We start from the raw sequence: 14,759 nt of genomic DNA on the forward strand, positions 1-14,759 counted from the left end.
TATGATACACAATAATTACTAAATTATTAAATTTCTTAATTTGGAAGTTAAAAAATTGAAAAATTAAAAATGTTAATTAAATTCTCAAATATGAAACGTGCAAATTCAAAATGCAGCGGAGTAAATTGTTTTATGCAAAGAATATTAAATTGTTTTATCCAAAGAAAATTAAACTATTTTACCCAAAGTAAGGCATGTACGGACGTCAGTGATAAAAAAAAAGTGTTTCGCAGAGGCACAGCTGCATCGAACGGAAGCCAGATTTTTTGGGGCGGGCTTATGTTTTGCCCTAATTCGTGTCTTCATTGGCCGTGCCTTTTGATCAAGTGGCATATATTTTTTTTTGTTGTGTATTCATTATTGGAGAAGGTTGCTTCGTATATTCATTGGAGTTGTTTTTACTTGTGCCGGTTTATGTGCACTGACATTATCAATCGATCAGGCTCATGATGATTCATGTGTGGTGATTGTTTACCTTTAGTGGCAATGGCTACATTCAGTTCGAGTCTCGTTGTATTATAAAGTCATCTGTCCTTTGTTCAAGGCAGGTTCACGTTACTATACAGAGGTGATATTATTTAAATATTGGCTAGCATCCATGCTTTGGTAGCTATTCTTCATTGGAGCGACATATTTTGGGTGTCCTATCATCCTCCGGCTGGATCTTTTTCATTTGTATTTGCTCTTCATTACAACCCATATTCTCGTGTGGTGACAATGGTCGTGACATTTGATTGGCCAACCTTTTTGGTTTGTGCCTCAGTTTCTTCTTGGAGGCTAAGTTCATTTCTTCCTCCTAAGGGCCTAGTTTTTTAATTTGGTGGCGCATTTATATCTTGTAGTGCGTGCAATTGCAACCACCTCATCACCACTCATCGGCCATTTGTGTTCTAATTTTTTTCACATATTCCTATATTTACATATGATTTTGTTTCTTCTCAATGGGAGATAAGTGGTTTGTATGCATTGGAGCATGTTTTTTCTTCAAACACTTACTCTTCTTGCAAGTGCTTATTCATTATGGGGTCTACATAGTCTCTCACTTTCCCTCTTATGGGGGGCTATTGATTGTATTCTCATGGTGGATGTAGTTCTTGGGGGTATTGATGTTTAGACCTTCATATATCACTTGTCCTTCACTTGTATATATTTGCATATCTCTTTTTTGGAGAGGAGTTTTGTCCAACTGAGTTTTCTCTTTTTCTCCATTTGTAAGAGATTAATTGCATGATTAGTTGTGCATGGGTAGCTAACATGGCCTCATCATCGAAACTCATATATTACATTTTCATATTAGTCATGCATCATTTGCATAATAAATTTTCTCCCTAAGTTGCACTTAAGAGGGATGTTGGTGTGAATAAGAACATTTCCTAACTAGTTATTGACCTTATAAGTACCTATTCACACATGTTTAGTTTTGGGTATGTGCAAGATCATGGTGGGCCAAACAAGCCCTTAAGTGGCAATGAAAATTAAAAAAACAGAGTTAGGCAATTTGACATAAAAAATTGAATAAGTTACCAACATTATTTCAAAAATATGTAAGAATAAAATATGTAGCAAATTGAATGTAATTTCTCAGCTACTAGTGATTTCTAAAATTAAAATAATCTATATGACGAAAATTTGAAATTTCAATGTAGTGAAAAAGACAACAAGCGGGTGTCTATATGACCACCCTAACCACAATAAAATCATAATATTTTTTATAAGATTTTAGATATAAGTAGATGACTCATGTCCGAATGTCACACATTATTTTTGTAATTTTTTTGAAATAGATAATTAATTATGATTTTTTTACTACAACCTTTGAAAGATATAAAAACTCGTATGTCTAAGCACCATAACTTGCTCAAAACTTTATGAAATTCATTTTTCTTTTTTAATCCTATAGTATACAAATCATAGAATGTGACACATGTTTTAGATTCAAAAAATGTGATATCATTTGGAAGTTATAGATATTTTTTAATCAGCATATCAATCAAAACTTTAGTCAGAATATCACCACTTTTTGGCCCCTCATGTTCCTACACATACCCTTTACCTAGGATATCTTAGTTGTCATGTGAAACAATCATTTAATATTGTGCATGTTAGTTATCTTAGGTGTCATTCTAGATAAAGATTAGTAAGTATCTTGCAATTAATTTTGTCACAAGGTAGTTGTAACTTCTCCCTCCTCACTTGCCTATATATAAGAAAGCTCATTGTACATTTATAAAATATCTCAATGCAATTCATTTCCTAGTGAATGATATTTGATATGTCTCTCTTTAGGTGGAAGTTGTTTGTAGATGTGATCCTAGGATTCGGAGGTTGCAAAATCCAACACCTATCTCATTACACACCTCTCTCTTATCCTCTATCTCTGTCACCTCTATCTCTTGCCCTAGGTCTCTTGCCCTCTCTCCCCAAGCTCTAGGTCACTCACCTCTATCTTTCCCCTTAGGTCTCTCACCTCTCTTTCCCCAAGCTCTAGGTATCTCACCTCTATATTTCTCCCCTCTCTAGTTCATCCCTGCCTCTCTACCTCTCTCCTTTCCTCTTTACCCCTCTTTCTTTCTTTGTGAACTTGTCTATCCTTCACCTATCTACCTCTCCCCTCTCTAGGTCTCTTAGTCACTCCCTATATACCTTTCCCTTCCTCCCTCTCTTCCTCCCTCTCTCCTTCCCTCTCTACTAATACTTCCCTTTCTCTCTCTCCCTCTTCTTTCTCTCACCTCTCTCTCCCCTCTCTATGTCTCTCCCAACCTCTCTCCCTATGTACCTCAACTTTCATCTCTCTCTCTCTCTCTCTCTCTCTCTCTCTCGCTCTACATTGAGTCCTCCTACCCTTTTTATCCCCCTCTCTATGTCATTCCATCCCTCCCTCTTTACCACTCTCTCTCAATCCCTATCTGCTTATCCACATCTCTCCCCCCCTTCATCTCTCTCACCCCTCTCTCCCCATGCTTTAGGTCTCTCACCTTTATATCTATCCTCTCTCTGGTTTTTTCCCTCCCTCTCCTCCTCTCTCCCTACCTCCTTACCCTTCTTATCTCTCTCCTTCACCTATCTACCTCTCCCCTCTCTCTAGGTCTCTTCAGGTTTGACAACATGACTTCATATTCATCTACTACTTCTAAGGGTTATGCTAGCATTGCTCCCCTTGTTTCTTCAAAAAAGGATTCTTCTTGTATAGTTGTATGACAAAATAAAAAGGGTCATTCTCTATCAAACCAAAAATCTCATATTGTTTCGTTGGGCGCATTCGTCGATTCTAACTCTGATTTCCAATATTTTTTTGTTGAACTATTTCAACTTTGCTATGTTATACTCGATTTACCTAGGTACAACTTTGGTGTCCCTCATTGGTTGTTCTAATGTATTTTGTTTGACCTGTAATGTTTTGGGGCCTTTCCCCACTTACATTTAGCAAAATATGCACTTTTCATACTTTATGCTAACTTGTTTGATTTCAAACAATTGACATAACTAGAAATATGTTAATAAAAAAATCATGGTATGATTAAGTTTTAATCAAAATCAAATGTTAAAAATGTATAATATTCCTTGAAAGTTTAATCGCTGCATTTATAAAGTCCTTGGTTCCAAAACCCTTTTGTAAATAATCTAAGGCTTCTTAGATTCAATTAAAAATATAGCTCGGGCAATGATAATAGGTTATTATACACTTGTAGTAAGAAAAGAAAGAGATATATGCTTTACAAAGATCGGGTTTTTTTTTTTTGGCTTTTAAGCAAGAGAAGATGGTTAATAGATGACTAAATAAGTCCTAATTTATCAAAATATACTCCATAAGCTTTTATTTTTGGCAACAACTAATGGTTTCCTCGGATATGTGATCACATCTTGAGGGACACAATCATGTCATGTACAATGTTCTTTCATTCACTAGACATATAGTTGTCTTGAACTCAAACTCAGTTATGTCATCCATACTCATTGTCAATAATTGCATGCACCTATAAGCACATATATGTGTCATTGCAAACCTAAGAGAGAAAAAAATGGTTTCCTTAGGGAACATTTGGGAGGTTGCCTCACATAATCTCTTAGTTTGCATGTTTTATCATAAAAGTAGTTGGAGTGCATAATACCATGACTGTTGAGGTGTGTAGTTGCAACAATGGGCATGATGTGTAGAGTGACACCCTAAATTGCTTAAAGAAGATAGTGTGTGAGGTTCTTAAGAGTGGAAGAGGATGAATGTAATGGTTGGATCCCTTGTATTTTTAGAAAGTCCTTTTAAATAAGCAGTTTGAGTTGAATAAACCATTAAAAATGCATTAGGTTAAGGTTTTGAATAGGAAGTGGTTGTTTAGGTGAGAAAATACACTTTTAATCTACACAATATGACTATGCATATTCTGATCTAACAAACATAAATATAGTACACAAAGATCTTAGATAATTAGATGTCAAAACAAATTTTAAAAAAAAAATTGCATGCATATGAGGGGATTAGTGTCGCCCTAACTCACCCCTTCTTAACCCTAACTTGACAATAAGACGAAAGTAAGACAAGTTGAATGTTAAGCTGGATCGTGAAGAAACATATGAAAAAAACAAAGAAAAAAAGATGTTCATTACGCCCCTCTCTATTTCTATCCATTCATTCCTAATTAATTGAATGTCGTGGAGAAGCATTCAAGGCGGGTCTCTCTAAATGACAATTTTACGTGAAAAGAACATATGGAGAGACATTAATCGTCCCCACCCCTTCTCCTCGCTAAGTCTTTTTATCACAACCAAATCGATCATCGCACCTGCCCAACGTTGACTACTTGTGTGGACTAATTTGTCTCTGGAGTAAGAAGTCTGGCCACGGCTCTATCTTCGCCTCACCATCGGGGTACTGAAATGTTTGACATCGATACCACTCGCACGCGTAACTGCAGTGGTGAAATAACAAGTGTGGACACGAATCTATTTTCGCCTCAGCTTAGTGAAATGTTTTGACATCAGTCCCACTCGCACGAGAAACCGGAGTAGTAGGAAAAAGCTGGATTATTTTTTATTTTTGTTGGCGGCTTGCACTCAGCAAGACTTGATTTCTGGTGGGCTTATTTGAAACCATTCAACTTCACTAATAAACCAATGACCCACTGACAATTATTCCAATTTTCAATCACCGTTGGACAGGTTTTCCTCCGCTGGTTTTCCTCCAACCGTTTCAGATGAGGATTCCTAAGCAGCATCTCTATTTCCTTGGCGTTGATAGTTATGCACTTATTCAATATCAAAGGAGTCGTAACCTCTTATAAATTAGAAGTAATCGGTGAAATGAAACCTAAGAATGTAGGCATATATAGAGTGTCGACGATTTGGGTTCTCAGAAATCAAAACAAGATCTCATGGCCAGGAAAGAAGTGTTAGCCATGGAGAACTCAAAGCCCAAGAGGAATATGTATGTCATTGTGTGTGCGGTAGTGGCATCAACCAATTCGTTCTTGCTGGGTTATGGTAAAGATTTTCTTATTTTTTTTAAGTTTATGGATACGCTCTGTAACACCGGATTATGTGTCTCACTTATTATGTGTGTGTATTCTACTCTGTATGTTATTTATTTTGTAAGTGGCATTTATCTGACATGCAAATTCATGAGGGTTATGCAAGATCAAATATTAAGCACAACGAAAAGATGAAATTGATGAATTGGGTTGCTTTTAGAAATGCTACAGAATTGCTGCCCGAGGAATTATGAAGGTAATCAACATAATTTGGAAAGGTAATAGATGAAGCGTTTTTGGTTTGTTTGTAGAATTTGGGAGTGGAGAGTTAGTTGAAGGGGTTCGCCAATTACCATTTCTGTCTAGTTTCCAGAGTTATCTTGGGAGGATGAAATTCCAAGAGTAATAAATCTGCTGATTTTCAGCTTGAGCAAGAGTACGGATGGAGAAGAGTTGGACATTGTTGAGAAATCAGCGACAACTCTACCTAAGGAGCTTACTTAAAAGCTCAGCCATGAAGGAAGGTTATAAGATCCAGTAGTTAGCTGGTGCATGTAAAATTATATGTTAAACCAGTTGAGGAGCCTCAAAAGTGTTTTTAAGTTGTCTAACAAAGTGAAGAATCTCTATTATAGAAACCCAAGTATCCACAAGTGAATAGTGATCGAAAGTAATTGATTTTAACCATTAGTTTTCAAAGTTGGTCTGACTGTAGCAAGGTTCCTCAGCTGTTGTTGATTATTTCTTTAGTATGTTTTCAACTTTTGGAGAATATTTCGAAGAAAAAGGGTGCTGATTGATGATAACCTAATCTCTTGGATGTTTGGGGGAATACTCGTACAAAAACTTCTTTCCTGCTAATTACTTGAACTGCTTAGTTTCTTTAGTATGTTTTGTTCATTTTTAACTCTTGACTTGTTATCATTTGATCTTGAATATACTATCTACAATATGAAAATGTGTCTTTCTATCATCCTTCTTTTTTAAATTATATTGTTCATCGTTTAAACTAATTAAAAATTAAATATACTCATTATTAATAGCATCGTAACAGGAATGTAGAGGATAGAAAGGTACTAAGTAATGAAAAATAAAAATTTGGACATAAATAGAAGAATTGATTGTATGCATAGGCTTCAACTCTTCTCATCTTACAGACTAGCTATTTGTGGAATTTGATTCTGTCTGTTGTTTGCATAGATGTCGGAGTGATGAGCGGCGCCGTTCTGTTCATTCGCAAGGATCTGCACGTAAATGACCTGCAGGTGGAGATGCTGATCGGCTCATTGAATTTGATTTGCCTGTTGGGGTCGGCCCTAGCTGGAAAAACGTCGGATGCGGTAGGGCGAAGATGGACCATGGCTCTGGCTGCCCTCATATTTTTTGTGGGCGCAGTTGTGATGTCACTAGCGCCTTCCTTCGCTTGGCTGATGATGGGCAGATTGGTGGGTGGCGTGGGACTGGGCTACGCGATCGTCATCGCTCCCGTTTACACCGCAGAGCTTGCCCCAGCTTCTACCCGCGGGATGCTCACTTGTTTTCCCGAGATCTTCGTTAACTTGGGAATTCTGCTGGGCTACGTTGCCAACTATGCATTCCAGGGTTTGCCGACGAATTACAACTGGCGGGTTATGCTCGGAATGGGCGCCATTCCTCCCTTTTTCATCGGTGTCTTCGTGCTCTTCATGCCCGAGTCCCCGCGGTGGCTCGTCATGAAGAACCGCAATGAGGACGCCATGAAAGTGCTGCTCAGAACCTCCGAAAGCGAAGCGAAGGCGTCTGAGCTGCTGGCGCAGATCATGGAAGGAATTCAGTACGCGCAGAAGAATCTGGAGAAGAAGGATCTGAGCTCGGAAGGGGAAGGAGACCCACTGAAAAGCAAGGGAGAGGGAACGTGGGGAGAGTTGATATACAAAACCACGCCGAGCATTAGGCGTATGTTGATCGTGGGCTTGGGTATACAGTTCTTCCAGCAGGCTTCGGGCATCGACGGTACGGTCTATTACAGCCCCTTCACATTCAAGAAGGCGGGAATCAATAGCCAAAACGCTATACTCGGGGCGACAATGGCCATAGGATTTGTCAAGACTGGATTTATTGTGGTTGCAGCGTTTTTCATAGACAAAATAGGGCGTAGGCCGCTGTTGTTGATCAGCACGGTGCGGTCGACCGTATCCCTGGCGGGTCTGGGCTTAAGTCTCATTGTTGTGGAGAAAACGTCGGGCTCCGCCCACGAAGCCGCCGCCTGTTTAGCTGTGGTTGCGGCTTGTTCTAATGTTTCCTTCTTTTCCATTGGGCTGGGGCCTATTAATTTGGTGATGGGGAGCGAGATATATCCTCTTCGCCTCCGGGCTAAGGCGGTGGGGCTTGGCGTGGGGGTTAATAGACTTGTTAGTGGAGCGGTATCTGTCACATTTCTAAGCCTCTCCAAGGCAATCACCCTGCCAGCCGTTTTCTTCTTCTACGCAGGCTTTTCTTTCATGGCAGTGGGGTTTGTGTATCGGTTTGTGCCGGAGACCAAAGGCAAAACTCTGGAAGAGATTGTGGAATTATTCACCATCGGATCTTCCGTAAAGACTAGCACTCCCAGCCAATTAGAACTTGGGAGTGGTAAAACCAGTCCAGGACCGACAGTTGTAACACAATCTACATAGCCTACCTACAGTGTATACCTAGTGCCTGACATAAATGTGGATTCCGTGAAGAGTAGACTGTCAGCGAAAACCACAGCACATTTTATACTAGCAGTTGCACGCTATTGTGCGCGCAACGGGAAGCCGATAGGTAAAATGGTTCGGGGAACTGGTTTGGTTAACGAAGCAGAAATATGTGCAGTATTTTTTTAAGTATGGACAATTAAATTGAGTTGTTAAAATTTAATAAGAATTTGGCAGCATGAATTTTCCAAATTTATTTTACCTCTGTTTTACCAAATTACCCCAAAAAAAATACATCATAGCAGAAACCAAAACTTTGTATAGAAAATATTAATATTTGAGTGACAAATTTGCACAAGGGTGAAGAGAAAGCAGCAAGTTATGCTCATTCATTGAATTCAATTGTTAAACATAGTGGATTTCAGCAAAGGGGAACATTGAATTAAATGTAGCAATGATGGAAGAGAGTAACACAAGTAAGAAACCGTGAATGTTACAATGTCAATAAGTGTAAGCAGTCACTGTGGGAGTGTAGATCTTAACGACTCTTTAAAACATGATAAAGTAACGGTGTGGTCATCTTGAACATGTTAATATTTGAGAACATAGGGCTGTGAGATGTAAAATAGCAGGTTTGAAAGAATCAAATAATTTGAAAGCTGTTGAAAGCTGCAAGATGTGTAATGGCTGATGACGGATTGACCTGCAGTGCATGGAAATCAAGTAAATATATTTGTCAGCAATAGAAAGTGTTACAGAGAACAAAATATGCAAGGTTTAAACCTAAATGAGAACAACTTACTTCTTGATGAGCAACAGCATTAAGCCAATGCGATCAACTTGTTTTAAATTACAACGCCTGCTGAGTTTTAAAGCCTGCAAATTTTGGAATACGGTAAATTTTAAAGTTGTGTATCAAAGTGTTGGGCACATTTAAAAGTGAATTTTGTGTTTCAATGAATGAAGAGTTAAATATATTATTTACGTCATGTTTAGTAGTATGGAGTGAGTAAATGACCTGGTAAAGTAGAATAAATATACATTAAAATTGCAGTATAGAAAGAGTTTTAAAGCTTGTAACTTGGGAATTTTTCAAGTGTTACTTTTATTGAATAGTACAATGCTACAATTTATAAAATAATTTAATAAATACAAAAAAAATTTGGCATGTGAAAATGAGAGTAACAAGTAATATCTGACAAGAAAGAGGAACTAGCAATATATATTTTGCTTATCATGGCGAGGAAGGTCATGCCTATCAAGCAAGTCAACCTTCATAGATTTGTAAGAGGTAATTTGTAACTATTGCAACTTGAATGAAGTGCAATCCTGTAGAGAGAAGTATGTAAGATGGGAAGGTGCCAAAAACATGGAGCTGTAAGAAATGCTAATTGTAGAGAACAGTTGGCAGGAAAAGAGCAAAAGGCAAGTAAAAAAGTGGAAAAGACAGGAAAAGATGAACCTTAGAAAGTTTGCAGATTGTATTGAATGTAGGAAAGGATTATCATGGAGGGTGTATCAAGAAAATTTTGCAAGGATAATTGTTCATGCAGTGTGAAGCAAAATTAAACAAATGATAGCATTTAAAATGGAAGAAAGGTATTGGAAAGCAATGGATTATTTAAGTGAAATTGAATAAGAGCAAGAAATGAAAATCGAGCAATGCAAAACACTTAATTGAGATTTGTAACTGACCTAATTAGTGTCATAAATCTGGAATGCAGCAAAGTTTCAAAATACCCTAATTTTTTTTTTTTGTTGTGTACAATTTTTGCAAGGGCAACAGAGTCATAGATTTGAGATATTTAAATCTGTTTGTAATGGGGAGATAAAACATTAAAATAAAGAATGGGACAAGTGATCAATAGCTATAATGGTGAAATTGGAATTATTTTAAGAAAGCAAAAAGAATATAACTTGAAATATGGGGAACAAAATGAACAGATATTGGTGAAATAGGAAAGCTGATTTAGTTTGGTTGGTCAAAGGTTTTGCTTGCATTGAAGGAAGCGACGTCAGAACGATTAATTTGGTAAAGTTGGAAAGCAGATATAAAGTATAAATCGGGAAATGACCTGAAAATGTTTGTTTGTAATCGGCATGGAGTGCAATCATGGGTATGTTGTTGTCTGGTAATATGTATCTCTACATCAAAAAGAAGAAATATGGTTAGTTTCTTAAATTCAACATATATACAATTCATGTGCTAAAAGAACTGAAGGGGCGTGGCAAAGGGAAGTAATTGTCATACTTGGGTGAGTTGTTTATGTTGGAGCAGTGACTTTTGAATGGTACAGACACTTTTGTAACGAAAGTCACCAGAGGACAATACACAAGTGCTGTAACAATGAGAATAATAAAAGTTGTTAGAAATGTTTGAGTAGTGTAAAGTTTAAAACTGATTAGAAATATATTCATCTTAGTGTTAAAAGTGGTAGAAAGTTAATTCTATGTCCATCTTTCTCTTTAGGGCCCAATCGAATGTATCCTATACTAACTTGTGCTTTGCAAAGTAGCATTTTGGTATGAAGTCACCTTCATATCTTGATATGCTGGGCAGGAAAAGTATCTTTTATTATTCAAAAAGTATCAATGTACACTATGTAACATAAAATCTAATAAAACAACGTATGAGAATCTTTTAATAATTACTTCATATCTTGATATGCGTTAGCAGGAAAAGAATCTTCTATCATTCAAAAAGTAGCAATGTACATTATGAAACATAAATTCTAATGAAATAATGTATGAGAAGCTTTTAATAATTAACAAGTTACAATAATGCATTTAACAAAAAATTGGGCTATGGTTTTATATTATAAGCCCTTACCTGCCATGCCCCAATCCTCAAAACTGGCATATGGAAATTGGAGGCTTTGAGATTGGCTCAAGTTGCCCGGTGTGTTGCAAGCCTTGGATCCTTCCTTTGAAATCACACCTGGAAAGTATTTGTAAAGAAAAAGTTTCATATGAGAGGGAAAGATGCAGTGATCCACAGGTTTTATGTTGTCTTCTATTTAACTGTCAAATTGTACAGATAAATATTTCTGATACTGTGAGATGGAGCTTAATTTTGGTGTACATTGAAAGAAATTTTTCATAGCATATACAGAAACTTAGATACTATTATTTCTCTCTTTTCTATCTATGCATATTAAAAAGAACAAAGAAAAAGAACAGACTAAGCATAGCATTGTTATGTCATACCTGGGTGAGTTGTTTATGTTGCAGCAGCGAGTTTTGAATGGAACAAATAGTTTTGTAACAAAAGTTATCAGAGGATAATACATAGATGCTCTAACAATGAGATCAATAAAAGTTGTTAGAAATGTTTGAAAAGTGTAAAGTTTAAAACTGATTAGAAATATATTCATTTTAGTGTTAAAAGAGTTAGAAAGTTCATGTTTTGCAAAGAAAAAGTACAGAGTAAGTATAGCATTTTTTTTTGTGTGTATAACTTTGTATAATCGACATTGACAAGAGTTTTTAGCTACAACCAGTGCTAACTTGAAAAGTTAGAAGTGTGCAAGCATGGGTATGTTGTTATTTGTTAATATGTTTGTGTACAACAAAAAGAAGGATTGAAATTTGTAACTGACCTGATTAGTGTCATAAATCTGGAATGTAGTGAAGTTTGAAAACACCCTAAATTTTTTTGTTTGTTGTCTGCAATTTTTGCAAGGGCAACACAGTCATAGATTTGAGATATTTAAATCTGTTTGCAATGAGGAGATAAAACATTAGAATAAAGAATGGGAGAAGTGGTCAATAGCTATAATGGTTAAATGTGAATTATTTTAAGAAAGCAAAAGGAATACGACCTGAAATATGGGGAACAAAATGAATGGATATTGGTGAAATAGGAAAGGTGATTTAGTGTGGTTGGTCAAAGGTTTTGCCTGCATTGAAGAAAGGCACGTCAGAAGGATTAATTTGGTAAAGTTGGAAAGCAGATATAAAGTATAAATTTAGATATGACCAGAAAATGTTTGGTTGTAATCGACACGGAGTGCAATCATGGGTATGTTGTTGTCTGTTAATATGTATCTCTACAACAAAAAGAAGAAATATGGTTAGAGTCTTAAATTCAACATATATACAATTCATGTGCTAAAAGAACTGAAGTGGCGTGGCAAAGGGAAGTTAATGTCATACCTGGGTGAGTTGTTTATGTTGCAGCAGTGACTTTTGAATGGAACAGAGACTTTTGTAACTAAAGTCACCAGAGGATAATACATAGGTCCTGTAACAATGAGAATAATAAAAGCTGTTAGAAATGTCTGAGTAGTGTAAAGTTTAAAACTGATTAGAAATATATTCATTTTAGTGTTAAAAGAGTTAGAAAGCTAATTGTATCTGTATCTTTCTCTTCAGGGCCCCATGGAATGCATCCCATACTAACTTGTGCTTTGTAAAGTAGCATTTTGCCACCAAGTCACCTTCATATCTTGATATGCTCTGGCAGGTAAAGAATCTTTTATTACTCGAAAAGTACCAATGTACAGTATGAAACATAATTTGTAATAAAATAACATATGTGAATCTTGTAATAATAACTTCATATGTTGATATGCATTAGTAGGAAAAGAATCTTTTATGATTCAAAAAGTAGCAATGTACATTACGAAACATAAATTCTACTGAAATAACGTACGAGAAGGATTTAATAATTAACAAGTTACAATAATGCATTTGCATTGCAAACAGAAAATTGGGCTATGGTTTTATATTATAAGCCCTTACCTGCTATGCCCTAATCCTGAAAACTGGCATATGGAAATTGGAGGCTTTGAGATTGGCTCAGGTTGCCTGGTGTGTTGCAGGCCTTGCATCCTTCCTTTGAAATCACACCTGGAAAGTATTTGTAAAACAAAAGTTTCACATGAGAGGGAAAGATGCAGCCATCCACAAGTTTTATGTCGTCTTCTATTTAACTGTCAAATTGTACAGATAGATATTTCTGATATTGTGAGATGGAGCTTAATAGTGGTATACATTGAAACAAATGTTTCATAGCATATATAGAAACTTAGATACTATTATTTCTCTCTTTTCTATCTTTGCATATAAAAAAAACAAAGAAAAAGAACAGACTAAGCATAGCATTGTTATGTCATACCTGGGTGAGTTGTTTATGTTGCAGCAGTCAGTTTTGAATGGAACAAACATTTTTGTAACAAAAGTTATTAGAGGATAATACACAGATGCTCTAACAACGAGATTAATAAAAGCTGTTAGAAATGTTTGAGTAGTGTAAAGTTTAAAACTGATTAGAAATATATTCATTTTAGTTTTAAAAGAGTTAGAAAGTTCATGTTTTGTAGAGAAAAAGAGCAGAGTAAGCATAGCATTGTTTTTTTTGTGTATAACTTTGTATAATTGACATTGAGAAGACTTTTTAGCTACAACCAGTGCTAACTTGAAAAGTGAGAAGAGTGCAAGCATGGATATGTTGTTCTTTGTTAATATGTATCTCTACAACAAAAAGAAGAAATAGAATTAGTTTCTTAAATTCAACATATACACAATTTATGTGCCAAAACAACTGAAGTGGCGTGGTAAAGAGAAGTTTGTTTATTAATTGATTTTATTCGAAGATTTGTTAGAATATGCCTTGAAAGAATTACATGGCCACATAAAAAGAAGAGAATGCAAACTATATGTGTTGGGTAGGTATGCATACCTTCAATTTGCAGTAGGAAAACTAGACTGAATGGTTGGTTGAGAAGGTTTGCACTGGAGAGGCAATGTACTGTAGCTGGCGTACAAGGAGGGAAGTTAGTTAAAAGTGACAGAGAGCAATGTTAGAGCAGTAAAAGGTGTCAATAAAGTGTGCTTGAAGCCAAAAAAATGTAAATATCATACCTGGGAGAGTTGTTTATGTTGCAGCAGTAACTTTTGAATGCAAGAGACACTTTTGTAACAAAACTTATCAGAGGTATAATACACAGTTCCTCTAACAATGAGATTCATAAAAGCTGTTACAAATGTTTGAGTTGTATAAAGTTTTAAACTGATTAGAAATATACTCATTTTAGTGTTAAAATACTTAGAAAGTTAATTATGGGGTGAGGAACACATGTTTTGCAGTCAAAAAGAACATACTAAGCATAGCATTGTTTTTATTGTGTATAACTTTGTATAATTGACATTGATAAGAGATTTCAGCTACAACGAGTGCTAACTTGAAAAGTGAGAAGAGTGCAAGCATGGGTATGTTGTTCTGTGTTAATGTGTATGTCTACAAGAAAAAGAAGAAATATGTTTAGTTTGTTAAATTCAACATATATACAATTCATGTGCTAAAAGAACTGAAGTGGTGTGGTAAAGCAGAGTGGAGAGGCAATGTTTTGTAGCTGTATTAGAAAGAGGCAAGTTAGATAAAAGTGACATCAAGCAATGTTGGAGTATAAAAGTTTGTTAACAGAGTATATTCTAAGCAATAAAAGTGACATATCATACCTTAGATAGCTGTATATGTTGGAGCAATGAGCGATGTGAATGCGCAATGCATTGCAGCTGTATTATACCTGATATATCTTTAGACAATCATTGAAGACTGTATAGATAGGAGGACTTGTGTGTGGTGTTCAATGCAACATGGAGGATGTCTTAGAATGAATGCAATCTAAAATGAACA

General features: G+C 36.0%; 1 protein-coding gene across 2 annotated transcripts; it reads left to right on the forward strand.

The window, feature by feature from the left end:
• Nucleotides 1–5,282: 5,282 nt before the first annotated feature.
• LOC131031970 (polyol transporter 5) lies at nucleotides 5,283–8,218 on the forward strand. 2 transcript variants are annotated; one of them, XM_057962836.2, is made up of 2 exons: nucleotides 5,283–5,475; nucleotides 6,663–8,211. In XM_057962836.2, exons 1-2 carry the CDS (start codon nucleotides 5,367–5,369, stop codon nucleotides 8,114–8,116), a joined length of 1,563 nt encoding a protein of 520 aa, XP_057818819.2. In that variant the 5' UTR covers nucleotides 5,283–5,366; the 3' UTR covers nucleotides 8,117–8,211. The 2 variants fall into 2 exon arrangements, with proteins under 2 accessions (XP_057818819.2, XP_059076146.1); XM_059220163.1 differs by lacking the exon at nucleotides 5,283–5,475 and adding an exon at nucleotides 5,485–5,718 and having other exon boundaries at nucleotides 6,663–8,218.
• The last annotated feature ends 6,541 nt before the right edge of the window (nucleotides 8,219–14,759 follow it).

Source organism: Cryptomeria japonica, chromosome 4, assembly GCF_030272615.1.
Source record: "Cryptomeria japonica chromosome 4, Sugi_1.0, whole genome shotgun sequence".
In the NCBI taxonomy this organism is placed as follows: Eukaryota; Viridiplantae; Streptophyta; class Pinopsida; order Cupressales; family Cupressaceae; genus Cryptomeria; species Cryptomeria japonica.

What these genes read in the sequence shown, in the direction of transcription:
- LOC131031970 (XM_057962836.2), top strand. Translation starts at nt 5,367, where the DNA reads ATGGCCAGGAAAGAAGTGTTAGCCATGGAGAACTCAAAGCCCAAGAGG. An exon ending in TTCGTTCTTGCTGGGTTATG is followed by an intron (nt 5,476 to 6,662) that starts GTAAAGATTTTC and finishes TTGTTTGCATAG; the next exon opens with ATGTCGGAGTGATGAGCGGC.